Source organism: Ailuropoda melanoleuca, chromosome 5 (assembly GCF_002007445.2).
Source record: "Ailuropoda melanoleuca isolate Jingjing chromosome 5, ASM200744v2, whole genome shotgun sequence".
NCBI classification, from domain to species: domain Eukaryota; kingdom Metazoa; phylum Chordata; class Mammalia; order Carnivora; family Ursidae; genus Ailuropoda; species Ailuropoda melanoleuca.
In genome coordinates, this window is record NC_048222.1 from 74891231 (window position 1) to 74912015 (window position 20785).

The following is a 20785-nucleotide window of genomic DNA, read 5'->3' on the forward strand; positions in this document are numbered from 1 at the left end:
ACTGTTCTAGATTCTGAGATGGAAAGGAATTTCTCATGAAGACAGACAGTTATGAGATAAACAGTGCCCTTGACATCTCATGGTAGATGAAAAATAAGTTTCATGGGGCTCCTAGAACCCCGCAAGTTAGGCTAAAGGCATCACTCAGAGTGACTCCTTGGGGGGGGGCAGTGGCCATTTGGGCAGGAACACAGCTCTTGGTGGATCTGGCTTAATGCACGTTAGAGTATTCAGAGATGAAGTATATTTTTCGAGCCACCCTTCGTAATTACTTTTTCTCATCCAACCAGTTCTACCCTGTGTCTGTAAGTCTTCCTTTCTCTCTCTTCCTCCTGACCCCCCCCCATATACAATCCATCCTCATTGCTATCTGTCCGTGTTTTCTCCACTCTCTCTACCTCCTTCCCTCCCGCTGTCTCAGCCCGTGACCAGATGCCATTCTTCCAGACTACGTTAGTGCAGAGGCTCCTCGGCTGGATTCCCCACAGTGACATGTGCCCCTCCGATTGCGCCCCCTCCCCGAAGCCGGAATCAATGCTGGTCTCCCACTCATACCACCGTCCTGTTCAAACCCGGCCAGGCTTTCCCAAGGCACTTGGGTGAACGCAGGGACTTGCGCGAGGCACGTGTTATCCAGCCTCATTTGGGGCCACCTTCTACCTCCCACCCCTCCTTGGTGGCCCAACCATGCAGGCTTCTGTGCTCTTCATGCCTCAGGGGCCTGGCACTTGCTGCTTAGCCATGTAGAGCTACTTCCTCTAATCCCTGCTCGTCCTCCAGGGAGCAGCTAAAACCTAACTGCCTCCAAGGAAATCCTTCCTGACCTCCTCCCCCGGACTGGGTCCCCCGGTTATAATTTCCAACACCCCCTATATCTCTCCTTCTAGCTCTCCTTCTAGCTCATGACTGTAAGTAATTAATGTGGGCTTCTGTCTGTCTCTTCCGAGACAACGTAATGTCAGCCTTGTTCAGCACTGTCCAGAGAGCCTAGTGCAGGGTTTGCCAGAATACTTGGTGGACGGGTGGGTGAATGCACGCTTCGGATAAGCTTCTGGCAGATGTTTCAGATGACAGGGAGGACGAGGCCCCATCGCATGGCAGGTGCTAAGAGCACAGCTCTCAGGCTACCAGCTAACTGCAGACTCCGGAGCTGGAGCTAAGGCTGGCCTCCTCTCAGAAAGAGGAGTGAGTGATGGAGGCCCATTTGCTCAGCTCAGAGGTAAGCACAGGGGCTGTCCATTGAGTACCAAGTGTGGTACAGACCATGAACAAGAGACTCACCACACCCTCCAGTAAAAGTGTGCCTAGGACACTCTGCCTCCTTGTGTGTGTCCCCCAAGAGGAAGTATTTCTCTACCCCACTTCTCATGTGTGTGCCCCCTTCAGACTCTTCAGTTCCACATCCAAACCCTGCAGGTGGACTTGCTTTTCTCTAGAGGCTGCCGGCCTCGGGGGTAACAAGTATGTCTTGAGAACATGCTGTGCTCCACGTGCAGCCTGGGGGCCAAGGGGAGCGTTCCAGGCTCTGGTGACCTTGAGGGAAGCAAAGCTCAGACCCACACCCACCTCAGAAATTACAAGCAACTTGTTAGAAAAAAAAGGGTGGGGCTTGTTGCAAATAATTCATATATAATACTTTTGTGAATTAAAATGAACTAGAAATAGTCAGTGGAATCTGACTTATAAAGGGAAACTTCCAGTTAATCCTTTTGTAAAGAAGCTAAACCTTCTACTAGGATTGTTTAGTAAACATAGACTGAAGCCATTGGTAATTTTTTCTTAACACCTGCTGTGTGCAGTGTGCTCACTGAGTAAATCAAGCTTCGTTTTAAAAGATGCACCTGGGCAGGGGGCGCCGGGGTGGCACAGTCAGTTAAGCATCAGACTCAGTTCTGCTCAGGTCATGATCTCAGGGTCGTGGGATCGAGCCCCGGAGAGGTGTTGGGCTCCGCCCTCAGTGGGAAATCTGTTTCTCTCTCTCTCTCTGCGCCTCACTGAGCTTGCACTCTCTCTCTCTCCCTCAAATAAAGACATATATCTTAAGAAAAAAAAAAAAAGATGCCCCTGGGGAAACTCATGCAGAGCAACCGCGTGAGTGGAAAACTGAAAGGATCTGTTAAGAAGGTAATGGAGCGGGCACCTGAGTGGCTCAGTCGGTTAAGCGTCTGCCTCGGGCTCAGGTCACTATCCCGGAGTCCTGGGACTGAGTCCCGCATCGGGCTCGCTGCTCAGTGGGGAGCCTGCTTCTCCCTCTGACCCTCCCCCCTCTCATGCTTTCTCTCTCTCACGCTCTCAAATAAATAAATAAAATTTAAAAAAAAGAAGGCAATGGAACAACACGCATCAGAGCCTTGAAAACATGCAGCCCTTCTGCCCAGCAATTCCACTTCTAGAAATATATTCTAAAGAAATAACTTACAAGTTACATACACAGACTTACTACAGGATGTTAATCACAGCTTTATCTTTAAGGGTGAGAAATGGCAAGTAACCAGTGTATCTAAAAATATGAGGTAGGGTTATGAATTCAATGTTACGTAGCCATGAAATGCATGTGGTAATGGATATTTATTAACAAGAAAATATGTCAAGATACATTTGAAGGGAAACGGTGTTAGCAGACTGTAAATCTACATACGGTATTAGGCGTGTTAGAAACTCTCTGTGTATCCCTCCCGGAAGGGTCGCACCAAGGTATCCATTGAGCTCTCTCTCAGGGAGCCACGATATCATTGCTGTGGTTTGTTTTTTATTATGGGAAATCTCCAGCCAACCAAAAGTAGAGAGAGCAAGATAATGAACCCTCGTGCACCATCAGTCAGATTAAACGGTTGTCAACGTTTTGCCCATCATTTTGCATGGATAGCTGCAGAGGTGTCCAAGAGGACTCTCGAGAAGGGGAAGAGGAATTTGGAGTAGCGTTCTTCAAGAAAGGTGACCTTGAGAGACCATGAGCCAGCCCCAGATGGTGGTGCTAGGCAGGGATGGGGGTTTGTCCCAGCTCAGGAATCAGAAGCAAAAGACTTGGGAGGGGTGAGGGGGCTCTTGTCTTGTTTGAACATCGTGTCTGCCCTCCGCAGCTGCCCCTGACCTGGTCCTCAACGCGGAGATTGTCCAGCAGAGCACCTACCTGGAGGACCGCCCCATGTTCATGCTCCAGTGCGCCATGGAGGAGAACTGCCTCTCAGCCTCGGCCGCCCAGACCAACCCCACCACAGGCTACCGACGCCTTCTGCGCTTCTCCTCCCAGATCCACAACAACGGGCAGTCCGACTTCCGACCCAAGAACGGCCGCCACGCGTGGATCTGGCATGACTGCCACAGGTGAGCCCTCTTTCATCGCCAGCAGCCTACACTGGCCCGACACGCTGCAGGCCTGCGTAGGATTCAGAATCGCAGGGTCCCTTTGAGAGCTGAGAGGCCACACATCCAGGAGGCAGGGTCTCCCTACATTAGAGGGGGTCCGGGTCGCCACAGTTGCCTTGCACATTTACTCCCAGCTGCCCCGGCCCACCTCACCTTCCCCAAACCCAGTCTCGTTCTTGCCTCCGGCGCCGAACATTAGGAAACAAATTTTCAGTACCCTATGCTTCTCCACTGACCCTTTGGTCAATGGTTTTCAAGTGTGTCTACGGCTAGTTCACACTCTGCAGGGTGCTTGGGGTTCTGCAATTCTGGGACTCTGAGTTCATTTATAAATATATTTGAGGGGGCACCTGGGTGGCTCCATCCGTTAAGCGTCTGCCTTCAGCTCCGGTCATGATCCCAGGGTCCTGGGATCGGGCTCCCTGTTCAGCGGGAGTCTGCTTCTCCCTCTCCCCTCCGCTCCCCCTGCTTGTGCTTTCTCTCTCTGTGTCAAATAGATAAATAAAATACTTTAAAAATATCCTTAAAAAAAATATATATATATATATATTTGAAATATCTTGAGGAAGGTAGTGGGTATGGAGACAAGAGTTTTAGGCCCAGTAGTCACAAGACCTGGTTTCTCAACCCAGCCGTGCCTCTAACCAGCTGCGTGATATCAGGCCATCTGGGCCACATCACCCGGGACCTCCAGCATCCCTACCAGCCCTCAGCCTGTGGATGTGGCCCCAGTGCTATAAATTCTGCACAAGAACAGAAATCCTAGAGCCAGCCCTAGCTGGAGCCAATGGAAGCCACCCCATTCATGGCCTTGCCTTATCTCTTCTGTTTCTTTGCCTTGATTCTTACTCTAATCCAGAGCCCACTAACCTAGCCTGTTCACAGTTTCCTGCTGGGTCCGGACTTGGGCAGATAGAGGGAACAGAAGAGAGCACACTTTTGAAAACGAAGGGGGTAGGCCCTGCCATGCAACAGGGCAGCAAGCCCCCGAGGGGTCCACAGTGAGTGCCCCCCCGCCGGGATGCCCTCCATCTCTGCGGCAGAGCTCCCTGCTTCTCACAGGGAGGTCCGTGGGCTGGCAGAGTCGGCCCATTGCAGACTTTCGCATCAGAATCTGCATTTTGACAGGATCACCAGGTGATCGTGTGTATATCACGTCTAAGGCTGAGAAGCCCCAGCCCAGCTGACCACTAGGCATCCTTCCAGTGGGAAAACGTACTGACTGTTGTGAGGGGCATGAGAACTGACATTTATTGACCCCCTTCTGAGTGCCGGGCACATGGAAGCCTCATTCTCAAGAGTAAGGGAATGGAGGCTCAGTGTCTCTATGACTTGTCCAGGAAGTCCAACGGGAAGTTGCCGGGCAGGGATCCCCAGCTCGTGTCTGTCTGACTCCAAAGTGTGTGCTCTTTCTTTTACCTCTGTTGAATCTTCATCAGCAATCTGTCTTGTCTGCTTCTCCATGTCAAAACAGATGGTCCAGTCACATTCAGATCGGTTTAGGGTGGCGCCTGGGTGGCTCAGTCAGTTGGGCGTCTGTCTTCAGCCCGGGTCATGGTCCCGGGGTCCTGGGATCGAGCCCCGCGTCAGGCTCCCTGCTCAACGGGAGCCTGCTTCTCCCTCCCCTCCCCACTTGTTCTCTCTCTCTCGCTATCTCTGTCACTGTCTCTTTCTCTCAAATAAATAAATAAAATCTTTAAAAAAAAAAAACAGGTTTAGGGATAGAACTGTTCAGTCTGTTTCAAAAGAAAAGATTAGCACAGAACTTAGGGTGCTCATTTTCCTTCATAATTATTATCCCTATGATTTGAATGTCCTAATTAGCCAAAGAATTTTTGGTCTCTATGTAGAAGCATGTCAGCCTTCTGCAGGGTGGATGTCAAAGAGTAAAATTAAAGTCGTTACCAGATTGGTGCCTGATTTCCTTTAGAGAACGTATGGGTGGGAGCCTTGGGGCTGCGGGGGCTTGGCGCTGCCTGCTCTAAGTTGGACATAATTGCATCTCTGTCCCACACGTGGCGGTCCACCCAGACATTACATGGTGGGAGTTTCCGTGGGACATCTGCTTGCTCTCCAAGCAGTGGTCTGTCCTCCAAGAATACACATGGTGACACCATGGAAGTGTTTCTTCTGATCTGGAGACCCAGGCATTCCGATCTCTACCCCACCCCACCCCCTGCTTTTCCTGTCATCTTTGCTTACAGATGTTCCAATCAGTGGTTTGGGAGGAATGGATGGAAAAAACATGCTGGCCATATGTCCTTCAAGGTGCCTCTTCCTCATCCATAACTGAGAACCTATGACCATGAGATCTCAGGGAGCATAAGAGGGTCCCCCTGCCCCCAGCCTCCAGAGCTCCAGGGGACATCTCCAGGCTCTGTAGGAGGACCTTTGAATAGGACTTCTGGCCCCGAACTTCTGTTGCATCCCTTTGGGAGTCTGATGAAAGCAGGCCCTTCTTCCACTCAAAAAAAAAAATTATTTCTAGAAGATTTACCATCCTATTTCAGCAGATTTACAGACTGTGGAGCCAAAGTTGAGAGCCCTGGCTCAAATTAGCGTGCATGGGGAAAATTATCACTCCCAATGCAATTAATGCTACAATGAGGAACAGAAATATGTTCTTTGAAAGCCTTCAAGTGAAACCTAAAGACTGACCCCCTTAGCAACTTCCTTGCCAACAAGACATAGAAGAAAATGCCCTGAGTTGTTCTCTCTCATATGCATCATGCCCTTGGTTGATGACCCTGACTGTGCCCCAGGGAGCGGGGCCACACCTGTTTAACTGGCACATCATGTCACAGGTCCTACAGGGTCCAGACGGACTTGGACAGAGAGCAGCTCTACCCCTGCATGTCGCACTGCAGGCAGCCCCACGAGAGGCACTGGAAGCTGGCAAGCAGGGCAGTGGATGCCCAGCACAGGTGTCTGCCCAGCGAGTCGGGGACAGCCCTGCTACCGAGGGAGAGTTTTACTCTGCCCGGCTCCCAGCATGTGCAGAGCAGGCCCCGTGTTGGATCAAAGCCCCGCAGATGCGATGTGGCCTCTGGGAGCCAATTTTAGGCCCTTGTCACATCTGTAGGGCCTTGTTCTGGCCGGAGGGCTCCCAGCACATGGGGAAGGTGGGGTGGAGCGAGCAGAGGCCCTCGCCCTTCATGACAGCACCTCCTGGACCTGGAACACCTCCCCCCTACCCCGTATTCTCTGCAATGGGGACAGCAGCCTTGTCCCAGCTGCCGCTGAGCGTCAGCCAGGAAGCACCAGAGGACACGTGGCTGGTGGGGGACAGGATGAAGGGTGACATCTCTACCGTGCGCACTGACTGATTCCGAGTTTTATGTGGGCCCCAGTGCCCTAGGATAACAAAGGATATACCCAAACCCGCCCTCTTCCTCTGGACTAGCTTGCTCTAGCCTCCACGTATTCATCCTCTGCTTCTGACACTGATACTGTGTCTTAGAGTATGGAGCTCGGCAGTCTTATGGTAGAAGGCCATCCTTCCTTTTATCCAGATTACAACGACTTCCACCAAGTGTCAGGTCACTCTCTCTCTACTTAGGTTCTGGAATTTATTTTTTTATTTTTATTTTTTTTTAAAGATTTTATTTATTTATTAGACAGAAACAGCCAGCGAGAGAGGGAGCACAAGCGGGGGGGGGGGGGGGGGGAGGGGAAGAAGCAGGCTCCTAGCAGAGGAGCCTGATGTGAGGCTCGACCCCAGAACGCTGGGATCACGCCCTGAGCCGAAGGCAGACGCTTAATGACTGCGCAACCCAGGCGCCCCTGGAATTTCTTTAAAAGTTGTAATTTCCCCAGTTCTACCCCACGGATCTGGCCCGTTCTTAGACTTCCAAAGGTCAGGGCAGCTTAGCCTGGAAAGAGGAAGTATACCCTTATCGCCAATATGTGCCCTCCTGCCTTCCTGGGGGCCCCATCTGTATTTCCTGGGGGGCATGGGGGTTGTCCTGACCTCTCCAGCCAGCCGGTGGGGAGGAAAACGTGGCCCCGGGGGTGACGTCCACACCTATCCCGGAGGTAAAGCATGGGAGCTCCGGGACTGCAGCTAGCTGGAATCTAGAGGCTCTAAACCAGCTGTTTCCCTCCTCGTGTTCACAGGGGAAAAACTGAAGAGCTAGGGAAAACTCTTAAATCAAGTCTGCAGGAAGCAGGGGGAGCGGGAGAAGGTCAGCCTTACAACAGTCCATCTGTGGACTCCGTCTGAATTTTGTTTAGACAACGGAACATAAACCCATTTCTCTTCAGTCTTTCCAGCCAGTAAACATGGTAACATAAACCCCTCTCTGAAAGATGCAGACATGTTTTAGGCAATGAGTCAGACCTCATGTCTCATCCTGCTCCTTCGAGTAGCCAAAATAGACTCGTTCAAAGTCATCACTTCGACTTGCCACAAAATGTGTCCTTGTGAGTGTTCTCAGGGGGCCCTGGCTCAGCATCGCTTTACAGAAACATGAGCGACCTGGGAAAAGCCCAAGTTAGGAACTCCTGGCATTATTTTTAGCACGAGCAAACATAGGAGGAAGGGGGAAAGAGACTCTAATTTCCTCTCCGAAACCCCTCTTGCCTCTGTCCTGATTGCCTCTACTCCCTCGGAGGGAGCCAGAGGCCAGCCCCGTGAGGCCTGGGGGGTGAGGAAGCCCGGGACCGGTAGCAGGAACAGTAGCAACGGTGGTGGTTACGAAAATACGACTTGTGGTACCACTGTGAACGAGAGTAACCAGGAGAGCTGACAGGTGCTGAGTACCCCTCTGTTGCAAGCCGCCTGGGAAGTCTTCTGTGGTTTCTCTGATTCAGTCCTTCCCGGACTCCTAAGAGTGGGTCCTGTGATCATCCCCTCTTTCCTAAGGGAGCAGCTCCGGTAGTTTTTCTCCGCGAGACTTGGGTGCCTTGTATTTCTGTTTCCCCGTTTGCCGCGTGTCCCAGTGATGCTAGAGACAAGCGTGTGCAAAGAGTCGCACACGCCTGTGATACACACGTTGCAGCTCAGGCTGGGCCGGGCCCGCCCGGTGCCTCAGGGAGGCCGCGGCCGCACGCGGCAGCCATCTTCCCCTTGTTTATTCTGAACCGAGCGCACCGCTTTCCAAGAATCCGCATCTGTTCTCAATCCTCCGGAGCCAAGAGACGGGACACCGTTCTGTAAACAACTCGCAGGAGCAAGAGCCCCCGGGCACAGGAGCGCCCTCCTCTGCTCTCATCCCGAGCCCCCAGGAGGCGCCTGCCAAGCTCTGCTCCTTCCCAAGGGCCTGAGAGCCCCGGTTGCCTTTCTGCGTGTCCCAGGCGAGGGGCGCAGACTCCTGCCGCTCACTCCGCAGCTGGTGCGGTGGGCTGGGGCCTCCCTGCCTCGAGTCCGGGCTGTGGAGGGTCTCGGCCGGGTACCCCCGACTCTCCCGTGCCCACTCTTCCCGCCTTCCCCCTACTCCACGTGCCCTCCCCTCCTGTTCTTTCACTCCCCGCTGTATCCCCACTTGAAAAAGTTCCGCAGAGATCTCAGGAAGTCACTTTTATCAGTCTGCAGGAAGCGTACCACACAGCAACGGGCTGGGAGCCGCTCTAGTGCCCAGGAGGCTTATGAAAAGCACGTACCACAGAGCCCTTCAGGTATCGGGCGCACGGCGCGGCAGGCCCTCTGCCCCCCAGCGCACCCGGCCAACCCCCCAAGGCCTCCCGCGGCCGGGTGGGGTAGTCCCATCCTGTGGGTGAGAGCGCGAGGCCCCTGGACGGGGGCGCGGCACGGTTACCGGCTTCTGCTTCTGCCCCCCCTCGCCTCAGGCCCGCCCACCCTCTCCTCTTCCACAGGCCACGCCTTTGGACCACGCCACTCGAGGCAGCTGCTGGCTGGTGCAGCGGCTCCGGTCACTGACCTGTAGGCCCTCTCCCTCTCTCTTTCTCTCTCTCTCGCTCCAGGCACTACCACAGCATGGAAGTGTTCACCCACTATGACCTCTTGAACCTCAATGGTACCAAGGTGGCAGAGGGCCACAAAGCCAGCTTCTGCCTGGAGGACACAGAATGTGAAGGAGGTATCTTTGTGTGGGTGGCTTCAGAAGGACTCCAATGCTCCCATCTGTCCGGGAGTCCAGGCCTGACGCCAGACTCTGTCACCCTGGCCACTGCCGACTCTCCCCGTGACCTTTCTCCCTTCAGGGCCTTCCGTGGCTACGGCTTGGGGCTGGGACATGTGGGCAAGTCCTGGCTATGAAGGCGCTGGATCCCCCAGGGTTATGCCCATGGGCACCGATGGGTCCACATGGTCCCCTGCGGGAGGCCCAAACCTGGCACGTGGTCCCCTCCGCTTCTGGCTGCCACAGCCTCTCTCCCTGTGTTCCAGCGCCAAGCCCCCACCCCACAGGCTCATGCCTTCCGAGTCCAAATCCAAAAGACCCTCTCTGAGGTTCCCGGGTTTCTCGACAACCCCAGACGGGGCAGCACTCTGCTCACACCTCGAGGAGGCTGGTGCCCTTACGGGTGGGCACACCTGCCACCTGACCTGACCGGAGCTCGAGGGAGACACAGCGCTGCTTCCCCATGTGCCCAGTGCTTCGAGTAGTGCCCTGACCTGATAGCCTCTCCATAAATGCGCGTTAGTCGGTCATGGACGCGCCATGCCGTGAAATCACACACGCGAGTGGGTTTCGAGCACCTACATGTGCCAGACACACAGACCAGACCTGAGCCCGCATCCCAGTGCTGGTTCTCCAGAGGGGGGCAAGATGACCCCCACGTTAAGCTAAACAACCACCACCAGAGCTTTCCCAGGTCAGCACTCACTTCATTCCCAAGCGAATGGGAATGCCAGAGTGGCCAGGAAGGGCTTTGTGGAAGAGGGGCACTCGGCTGGCCCTAAAAGGACAGATGGGATGTGGGTAGAGAATTGGGCAAGAGGCTCCAGGGCCATGAGAGCAGATCCGAAACCCACACGGTGGGGACGGGACGCCCAGCCCAGATGAAGCCGAGATTGGAGGGCTTGGAGGAAGGAAGACATTTGCTGAGCGTGGGCTCAGGGAACAGCACCCACCCAGCCAGGGCTTCTTGGGGCACGGTGGGGGAAGGGGAGCGCAGAGGGCAGGCACTGAGGCAGTGGGGCCAGGGTGCAAGGTGACTGGGCTTCTCTCTGCCCCTGCCTGCAGACATCCAGAAGAATTACGAGTGTGCCAACTTTGGTGAGCAGGGCATCACCATGGGCTGCTGGGACATGTATCGCCATGACATCGACTGCCAGTGGGTTGACATCACCGACGTACCCCCTGGAGACTACCTGTTCCAGGTAGGAGGGGGTCCAGCCCCGGCTGATGGGAGGAGGGGCCTTTTCTCCAGTGATGGGGGAGGCAGCCCCTTTCCTGCCGGTGTCCAAACATGAGACGCGTGCAGGGAGGCCAGGCTGTCTGAAGTGCGGGAGCCCTACACCCGGGGCGGCACATCAGGGTCAACAGGTGACCTAAGCATGAGAGGCATGCACGCCTGCGGGGCACTGGCAGCCTCCCGAGCCATCCGCACTCAGTTAACACCTGACACTTGCAGATCAAAATACATGTGCAGCCAGTTCGGGTCCTCAGGCCGAGAAGCTGTTCCCCGGACTCTAAGGCACCCCACACCTGCAGTGTCCTTTGACACAGGCTCTGCCCTCCCCACCCCCACCTCTGCCAGCGCCCTCACACTGCCTTGTCTGTGCTGTCAAGGCTGAAAGCAATCTCATAAAGAGCCATTCACTCACAAGTGTCTGTGACTTGGGTCTCCCAGCAAAGTTGGCCTCACGAAAGGCTCTGCAGAGGGGACAATTCTCCCGCCTCCCTGCAGACACAGCAGCCTGTTCCAGCCAGGGCCCTGACCGGCGTGGGAGCAGGAGCACTGCATCCCCAGCCTCCCCTGTCTGGAGCACAGGTGCACTCCAGCCTGCGAGGCGCCCTGGTGCCCTGTCACGTTCCTACACAGCCACCCAGCTTGCTCTCGAGCTGGCCCCGCTGGGTGGCAAAGTGGGTGACCAGAAATGTGTCATTCTGCCTTGAAAACTTTCCCAAGGGTGCATTCCGCCAGCGCAGAGCCTGGCCCACGGTCCCCACCCTGCAGACGGCCCTGGGAAGAACCAACACCTGCAGAGAAGTGACCACAGAGAGGCTCTGAAAGTCTTCCTGGGCAATTTCAGAGGCTGGAAATCAGACAGCCAAGCACTTTTCCACCCACAAACCCAAAACCGCAGACTTGGAGAGGCCCAAGCAAAGAGGAGAGTGCCCTTTATTTTAAAAACTGACTATCCATGTCTCCATGCACGTACATAGTGCCTGGGGCTTTATGTGCGAGGGCTGCTATCGCTCTGCTGGGTGAATGGGTATCATCATATGTTCTGGAAATGCCATCTATTTAATAGCGATGGCTCACTGAAAGCTTGATGCCAGGCCTGGCCGTGCCTCAACCCTGCGGTCACATGTAGCCCTACAATGAAGGGCTCTACTAGTGCTCTCATTTCACAGCCGGGCAAACCCAGATCACAGTTGTGCTCCTGATGCCGGAACTACACAATTAGCTAATTAACTCAACAGGAGCATGTCAGTGCCTCAGATGAATGGAAATTTCCCTTGGGACAGACACGGAGCTTTAGCTGTGTGATGGCCCTGGCCTGGGATTCACTGACCCTCTCCGTTACCACATGGCCCTATGTGCAGCCATCAGTAGTGCTGCCAAGGGCGGGAGACAGCCGGGTGAGGAGGAAGTGGCCTTCCAGGGGCCTGCAGGCAAAGGCTGAGGCAGGGGCACGTGTGGTCACACCTCCAGGAGCACATAGCCTGGTCCTTGTCCCCACCCCATCTCAGCACATCCTGCTCCCCAGCTCCCTTCTAGTTCCTACAACAGCCTATTCTGTGCCCCCCCCCGGACCCCAACTCCTGCCTCTACTAGCCTCAAGCCTCCCAGGACACCGAGGAGCAGGTAACCCCTTTATGAACCCCTCCTTCTGGGAGGGGGTATTTGTGTGAATCACACAGAGGCAGATGGCCAGGGGCGCACACTCTCACTCCTCTGGGCCTCACCCCTTCGTTTTCCAGCACTGGCCATGCCCCCTCTCATGAGGTCACCCTGGCTCTGGAAGGCAGGGCTCGGCGGGGTCCGGGCCTGGGGTGGAGGGTGGACAAGGCGGGACTCGGCAGCTGGCCGCAATCTGCCTCGCCCCCAGGTTGTCATTAACCCCAACTACGAGGTTGCGGAGTCTGACTACAGCAACAACATCATGAAGTGCAGGACCCGCTACGACGGCCACCGCATCTGGATGTACAACTGCCACATAGGTGAGGGCCCTGGGCACTCAGCGTGGGGGGGAGCCCCTAGGCCTGCCAGGTCCCCCTGCAGCCCACCCTCCAGCAGACAGGCGAGAACGGCCCTGCTTGGTCGAGGAACCCGAGCAGCTTCTGAATCTGGATAAAGAGCACGGGGAATGGAGCCAGCCCCCCATTTCCACGCACAGGAAGGAAGCTGTAGACACATAAGGCCTGGACGGAGGCTGGGTTTTCGCAGCCAGCTCCGGCCAAGGGAGAGGGCGGCACCGAACCCGGCTGGAGCTGAGGCCATCTCCTCGTTACACATGTGACCTCAAACATGTGGGCGTCAGCGGTTTGTGGGTTCTGTGTATCGTTTTCCTCTGTGGAGAGCTAGAAGCTAGTCAACCACTGTGGCTTCTGGTCACCAGTGGAGAAAGGTTTCCTTGCATTATACATACACTGGGGAACAAAAGGGGAAGCCGAGTTTCCCCTTCTGCAGGAAAAGCAACAGCCCCTGCTCTTGTGATGGCAAAAACTAAACTCGCTAGGGTTAGCCACTCCTTTGCTCAGCTTTGGCAGAGGACCTGACCTGTGCCTGGCCCAAGGGATGGACAGCAAAAAGTGGCCGCCCTGGGGGCGTCACACAGAGCAGGTCCCGGCAGGCCACCTGGGGGAGGGTGGTAGCTCCAGGGCCCCTGAGGCCCACAGCTCCAATGTGGGAGAAGGCTGAGCATCTGGTTTGCCAAACCGTCTCTCCAATGCCCACCCCTCAGGCGGTTCCTTCAGCGAAGAGACGGAAAAAAAGTTTGAACACTTCAGTGGACTCATAAATAACCAGCTCTCCACACGGTAAAGCACCAGGTCACCTCCTGTCTTCGGGCCACAGCACATCTTCCCCAACAACCGCAGTCTGATGGCCACACTCCCCCTCATCCAGCCTGGCCCCCGCCCTGTCCCGACCCCCTGCGGCCGTGTCCAAGGCTCGGGGGGACGGGGCCGTGTCCAAGGCACCGGTAAAGCACCAGGTCACCTCCTGTCTTCGGGCCACAGCACATCTTCCCCAACAACCGCAGTCTGATGGCCACACTCCCCCTCGTCCAGCCTGGCCCCCGCCCTGTCCCGACCCCCTACGGGCCGTGTCCAAGGCTCGGGGGGCTGTGTCCAAGGCTGGGGGCTGCTGCCTGACCTCTGGAGCCTGGGACAACCTCCAGGATGGGGCCTGACAGCAGGGTTGTGGGCACCAAGAGCCATCTTGTCTGGGACCCCCGAAGCAGCTTGTCCCACTGAAACCACGGTCCACCCTGAGTGGGACACCACCCTGCTCAACTCACGACAGATCATTTGCCACGTGGTGGTGTGAGCTATCAACCCAAGGTGGTCAGGCTGAATTCCGTTTTCCTCCTCTTAGGTCAATTCTAGCCAACCTGAATATCTAGACCTCTCTTCCGATTAAACCGACTGCCTCTACTCTATTATCCTCACATAGACAAATAATGCTGCCATGTGTTTTCTAACTAAGCTCAGAGTTGGTGCTCCCCCCCACTCCTAAATCCTCTTACAAGATACCATTATTCTATTTTCACAGACTTTGAAACACAAAATAATTTAGTGGCATTTAATATTGGGCATCTGGGCCTTCGAAAGTATAGCTCAAGAGAAAAACCGACCCACCTGTGTAAGTGACTCATCCTTCTGTTGTTCCAACTCTGTGGGTAACTGATTTAACGGTGCTATAACCAGGGTCCTGGGTGATGAGGACACCCACCGAGCGCCATGTGTCATCACAGACACTTACACATACTTGAAACTTTGAATAAAAAGTTGATGATACGCATCTGTGTTTCATTTGGGCCCCTGCACGCACCCCTGAGCAGCAGAGCTCCCTCGGACGGTAGGTGGGGAGGGAGCCTCGCCCACTCTCTCGAGTTCATGCTAGAGATGGGTTCCTGGGGCGTCTTCAAAGACCGACTCCTGCCTTCGGACAGCAGCAGTCTAAGGATCACAAAAATCACAAAAATGCGAGCCCTGACCTTTCCCGTACTTGTTTTTAGTGAGTCTGTCGGGGCACGGCAGCTGTGTGAGGATGGGATGGGACACCTAGATTGAAACCGTTGTAGGAGGCGCCCACAAGGCCGGTGCCCCGGCTGGGCTCTGAGGGAGGGCCGGTGTGCAGAGTGGACGCACCAGCAGGGGCGGGCCCTTCCCAGAGCGGGCAGGGTGGGCAGCTGGGGCTCGCCGCTCTCACCCGGGCACGGGGGCTCCCACTTGTATGGAGAGCATGCTGTGGCCCAGCAAAGTGGAAGGGTCCACCATGACCCCAGAGCACCAAACAGGGCCGCCTCGGCACCAACTCCACCGAAACTAGAAACATGAGTGACCCGAGACCTTGTCCCCGAAGATGCCCTTGTCCTGTGAAGGAGTCAACTTCGGCGGCCATTTCAGGTGTTGCCTCTTGGCTTTGTGCATGGTCACAGAACTGTAGCCTGCGGCAGCAGGTAACCCGAGGACCAGGGCCGAGGGATGGTGCCCCGCAGCACATGGCGCAGGTTAGGGTACCTGGCGTGTTAGGAGACTGCGTGGGTGTCACGCAACAAGGGAACCTCCTCCCTTCTCCCCCCTCCCCACCAAAACTGGATAAACACTGGGCAAAAATGCCTTTGAGACCCTGCTGGGATCCTCCAGGCCAACCGAGAGGACCCATTTCTTCAGCAGCCCCAGGTCTGAAATGGGAGACAAACAGCACCCCCTAGTGTTCCCTGGCAGACCATTTCATTTTGAAGCAACTTTCAAGTTTTTATTTTTTCTCAACTTCTGGGACTAAACCAAACGAAAGCCCACCACGCCCCACAGGGACACCCTAACAAACCGCACAGGGCTATTCTGGTGCCTGTAAAGGCTTGTGGTGTTGGGGCACTGGCCTAGTCCTGCGGGCGCCAATCCAGGCTTGCTGGGCCTCTCAGGGCCTCAGGGAGGTAGGAGACTCAACTGCGGGCCGCTCTTTCTTCTTGTGTTGGAGCCCCAGGGCCCGGGCCACCAGCCTCCTGGCCACGGCTGTATTTGTCTGTGGTCTTGCCTTCGCCAGACGCAGGAGCTCTAAAAGCAAAGCCCCAAGGGATGAGGACTTGAATTCAAGGCTATGGTTACCACTCTTCCCAGTGACACAGAAGCCTAGAGGCCATCTGAGCCAACCTCCAAGGCCCAGCTGTGCCCACAGCATGGCCAGATGCCCGGGGGGTCTTCGCCTGATCCTGCCACCTCGGCCTCTTCCCTGTTTGGGCCACCTGGGAGGGAAATCAAGTCAAGATGGGACACCTGGAGCTCTTGGACTGACCGGATATTTACTGTCCCCAAGTCTGGGGCAAAGGCTACATGGGCCACGAGAGTATCAGATGGCCTCAGCAGGCCTTTTCTGGGCCAGGCTTGCCAGCCACTTTGCGGCCACAGAAAACTGGCCTCTAACATTCCCCATCATGCTTTCGGGAAGGACAAGAGGAAAAAGGAGGTGCTCTCATTTATTTGGCACCTTCAGTGTGCCCCTCACTACTCCAGGCAGGTCTGCCAGGCTGTTTTATTCACCCCTCCAGTCAACCCTGGACAATCTGCTTATTTTACAGAGAAAGGAACCAGCTCACAGACATTAGGCGACTTGCTCAAGGTCAACTTAAATAGGTGCCAGAAGCGGGATCACACTCAGGGCTGACCCCTAAAATCCAAGCTCTTCTTACCCCACTGTAAAATACGGTTCCATGACCCTACAGGAAAGACCAAGCTTTGCCCTTAGCAACACCTAGAAGAGGGAAGCACAGAAGGGCGAGCCCAGAACAGAGCAAACAGCTCTCCCTAATGGGGCCCTTCCTCCTTAGGTACCCCTGGTCCCCAGGGTATGGGAGGAGCACCCATCTGGCCACCGTAGCCCAGCGGTCCCAAGGCAGAGCGCTGAAGAACAGGGAATGAATCCGAGGGAAGGCCCCACCCTGCCCAACCAGACACTCAGACGCTCACACAGCCTTCCCATCAGGACACAGCGGATTCCTTACTTGGCTTCTGCAAGGCTTTCAGCTTTGACTGCTTGGTTCCCTGCGTGAGGGGCCGGATCTTGAGCACAGAAAAATCCTTGGTCAGGGCTTCAGCGGCTATGGAAAGAAAACACACCTGGAACCATCCCAGTTCGTCCTGGTGAGGCCCTGTCAGGGCCAAAGAACGAATGTATCACCCCAAACTCACCGAGTTGCTTTGTGCACCCATTTAAAGCTTGGGGACAGGGCGGCCATGACAGCACTCCCAATAGGCAAGAGACGGCCGCCATCTGTTCGCCTCATCCCCCCAGAGCCGCGCAGGCCCGCACAGGGCATTTGTGCTCTCAGAGACCAGCTTCTATGCTCTCTCCTGGGCCGGTCAGGAGCCACAGCAGCAAGGCTGCAACTGCTGACATGAGGCAAGGCAGCCTCCCACCTTCTAAAGCCCAGGAGCTTCGAATAAACTCTCCTCCTTCCCCACTCAAGACCCTCCCGGGGCATGCCCTCACTGCCTGGAGCTGTGCTGGAGCCATGGCACATCAGAGCTGGCAGGTGCAAGCCACCCCTTCACACACAAGGACGCCAAGGCCAGGACAGGACCTGCTCCTCACACACAGCTCGGGGGAGCTTAGGAGGCAGCCACGGCCACGCCTCACCCAGGGCTCATTCCTTCCACTGCACCCCGTGGCCATCCTCCCTGCCTGCCCTCAGTCAGCTCCTTCCGTGGGGCTGCAGCAGCCTCCACACCCCGGTCCTCCCGCTCCCTCATCACCTCAGGCTCTCCTGAGAACGGGGCCCACACCAGCTCTGGTGTTCAGAAGCTCGTGGTTATGAAAAGCCCAGCCGAGGGGGTCAGGGGTCTGGATAAATCCACCTAAAGTGAGCCACGGTGTGGCGGGGCGGCTCGGGAGAGCAGCCGAGGGGGGAGGAGCACCGCGGTCACAGAATCGACATGGAGAGGCTTCGTCACCTGAGGCAGACCGCTGCCATTCTGGGAACCCTGGTCTCCCCACCTGTAAAACAGAAGTAATCTGACCTACTTCTTGAGGCTGCGATGAAAGCTGAGTAAAAATGCAGCTGTGGGAACCAGATGAAATCGCCAGCTTAAATTTAAAGGCTTTTTCCTACGAAAAGAGCACTTTCATATGATTTCATTGCACATGCAGAAGCACCCAGAGCTCAGCCCGTGGCGTGTGCTCAGCAAACCTCACTGGACTCTGAAGCCTCTGACTGAAGGCACTCCCATGGACAGGCGGGGCCGTGAGCTGCCCGGCCCCGCGCCCGCGCTGCTGCCTCTCAACTTCCGGGCTGGGCGCGGGCTGCCAATCCACTTGCTCAGGTGAGCCCGCACCCCGGACCCGGGGGAACCTTCCCTTGTCAACGGCAGACAGAGAAAGGGCCAGGCCCACCGTGAAGCTGCGTTACCTGAGGCCAGGCAGGGAAAGACACCGAGCGCGTGCGTGTCATCTACCCACTGAATCTTGAGCCCCTTCTCCCTGTGCCAGGGAAGAGGAGACAGTGAGTACAAAAGCAAGAGGTGAAACCCTTTCTGCAAAAGGAGTCCCCTCCCACCTCCAGTCCTCCAACACTATGAGCCCAAGACAAGTTCCTATCTCCCCTGTGAAGGAGACAACCCTTTGCAGCAAACTTTCTTGAAGACCACACGGTTAGCTTCAGAAAGACAAGTATCACCCCTGTTGATCGGTAGGTCCCAGACTCCTAGAACTGAGGGAGACAGGGCTCAAAGAGCACAGTGACAAGGGTGAAGAAGGCTACACACAAGCACTGCCACAGCGAGGCCAAGGGCATGGGGTCTACAATGGAGACAAAAGGGTTTACGTGCGGAGGACACAGGGCAGGACATAAAATAAGCATGTCCGTGTCACTCCTCATCAGCTTTCTTCCTACTGCTCAGGAAAGCCACATTGAGTCTGGGGCTGGTGAGAGGCCAAAAGCAGTTTGAGGCCCCAGTTTCTCTGTGGGCACTGCCTGTGCTGGCTGAAGGAGTCACAAGTGGCCTGTGTGGCCACATCTTTAGGGAGTGAGAGCAGATGAGCCCCTCGTGCCCCACCAAGCTGCCCCTTCAGCCTTCCTCAGGCTCAGGCTCAGGGACACAGGGAAGGCAGTTTGGGAAATAGTCAGAAAAGGGGGGCATGAAGAAAGGGATCTTTATTTTTTAATTTTTTTCAAAGATTTTCATTTTATTTATTTGAGAAAGAGAGCAAGGGGGAGGGGCAGAGGGTGAGGGAGAAAGAGTCCCAAGGAGACCCCGCACTGAGCATGGAGCCTGATGCAGGGCTCGATCTCAACACCCTGAGATCAGGACCTGCACCGATATCAAGAGTCAGGCATCTAACCGACTGTGACGCTCAGGAGCCCCAAGATAGGGATTTTTAAAAGACTAAGCCGGAGGAATGCCTGGCAGGCTGTCAGTGGAGCATGTGACTCTTGATCTCAGAGTTGTGAGTTCGAGCCCCATGTCGGATGTAGAGATTACTTAAAAATATAATCATTAAAAAATATATATAAAAGACTAGGCAGAAAAAGAGAAAGGAGACTGCAGAAAGGAAAATGAGCATAAATAAAGGGAGAGAGGAGGGAAGGGAGGGAAGAAAAAAAGGAGAGAAGACTGGAGTTAGATCCAAAAAACGTGGGGAAACAGAAGTCTTTGCTTGCAACATAGCCCCTTGGTGCCCATCTCCACCCTGACTCTGCCTCAGAGCATTCAGGCCCAACTCACCCTGGAAACAGCTCTTGCACGGAAATGGCCCTAGATGTGTAGACTGACTGGCTGGGTGGCTGGGACATGGAACAAGGGGAGGCAGTGGGCTGCCTGTGTCCTGCATCCCGATGGGGGGCCCGGCTCCTGGCAGGCGTGTGGGTGTGCAGCGGGCAGGATGGAGGGCCACTGCCAGGTGCCAGCAGGACCAGATCTAGGGCCGCCGAATATGCCCACCACTAAAAACCAGCTCTCCTCTTCCGTACAGTCATGGCCAGCAGGAGCATGGAGCCCAGAGCGACCACATCCACTTTCTGCCCTTCCTTCCAGATAGGAAGACACTGGGGCAGGGGCGGGGATGTGTCCCCAGCAACAAAGCCATGTCCTAGCGCCCGCCTCCCCTGCCTCCCTGAAGCCTCGTGAGCACTCACTGGAACTCGGAAAACGCGGCCAGCAGATCGTCAGTCTTGAATGTTGGCTCAAAGTCGTAGATCTCCACCACGTGGGCAAAATCCTTCTCTCCAGGCAGCTCCTCCGTGAAGGAGGACGTGTCTACATGGATCTTCTCTACCTGAATCTCCTTCTCAGTCAGGTTGTCTGTTATCTGGGAAAGATTACACCCTTTAGCAAGGGGAGCTCCGACACACAGGGCTCCATACATGTGCTTTCAAAACCACACACAGAGCCCTGCAGGCGGAAGCAGGACTCACACGGCAGGGAGCAGAGCACTGCAAGCCGCTTCCCACAGGAGCCACACCCGGCAGGGGTCTGGGAAAGGTGGCATGATGGCAGAACGGGCTAGAAGGTGGAGAGGCAGGAGTTTTAGGGAAGGTACCTTACTTTTATGGAGTCCCCATTGGGGAACTGGCATTTACATGCATTACACCTCATAGAATCCTGAAAACTATACTCTATATACCCTCTTTACAGACAAGAGCACTATAAATCAAAGGGTTAATTCTGCCCAAAGATGCAGAGTCAGTAAGTAAGAGACAGAGCTGGGCAAGTCCAGGATCTTTCCTCCCCTTATTAACAATGTGATATTAAGCAAGTCTACCTGGTCTCTACCCTTCGTGTATAACAGAATAATAAAAGACACCCACCCTCCCAGCCAAACACCACAGCCAGTCTCAGGGGCAGACACACGCTTCCAAGGAAATGAGATTTGTAACACGAAGCTTCAGGTGGAAGAATCATTCTCATGACCAAGGCTTGTAGTCCCTTATGAAGCAATTCCTCATATATCCTATCTGTTACCTTGTGAAGCAAAGCATTATTATCTGCTTGTCAGATGAGGAAATGAAGATTTAGAAAAACAAAATGACCTGCCCATAGAGGAGCTTGTCAAAAAGCTCCTACACGGTTAAATGGGGACCCAAATCCACACCCCTGATCCCCTATCTGAGCCTTTCCCCCTCCAC

General features: G+C 55.2%; 2 protein-coding genes across 6 annotated transcripts in view; one reads left to right on the forward strand and one right to left on the reverse strand.

Moving 5' to 3' along the window:
• LOXL2 (lysyl oxidase like 2) overlaps nucleotides 1-14169 on the forward strand; it is an 87691-nt gene extending 73522 nt beyond the window's left edge. For 4 of the 5 annotated variants that reach the window (XM_034661265.1, XM_034661260.1, XM_034661262.1 and 1 more), the window contains exons 10-14: nucleotides 3081-3324; nucleotides 9289-9404; nucleotides 10512-10648; nucleotides 12548-12659; nucleotides 13403-14169. In XM_034661265.1, the coding sequence (XP_034517156.1) occupies nucleotides 3081-3324; nucleotides 9289-9404; nucleotides 10512-10648; nucleotides 12548-12659; nucleotides 13403-13482 (689 nt within the window). In that variant the 3' untranslated portion in view covers nucleotides 13483-14169. The remainder of the gene's footprint in view (nucleotides 1-3080; nucleotides 3325-9288; nucleotides 9405-10511; nucleotides 10649-12547; nucleotides 12660-13402) is intronic. The other variant, XM_034661261.1, reaches the window with a different exon arrangement.
• Nucleotides 14170-15396: 1227 nt separating this feature from the next.
• The window catches only part of R3HCC1 (R3H domain and coiled-coil containing 1), a 48431-nt gene continuing 43042 nt past the window's right edge, over nucleotides 15397-20785 (reverse strand). The window contains exons 6-9 of the mRNA XM_034661720.1: nucleotides 19796-19968; nucleotides 18071-18141; nucleotides 16667-16762; nucleotides 15397-15722 (exon numbers count right to left, since the gene is read on the reverse strand). Coding sequence (XP_034517611.1) covers nucleotides 15586-15722; nucleotides 16667-16762; nucleotides 18071-18141; nucleotides 19796-19968 — 477 coding nt within the window. The 3' untranslated portion in view covers nucleotides 15397-15585. The remainder of the gene's footprint in view (nucleotides 15723-16666; nucleotides 16763-18070; nucleotides 18142-19795; nucleotides 19969-20785) is intronic.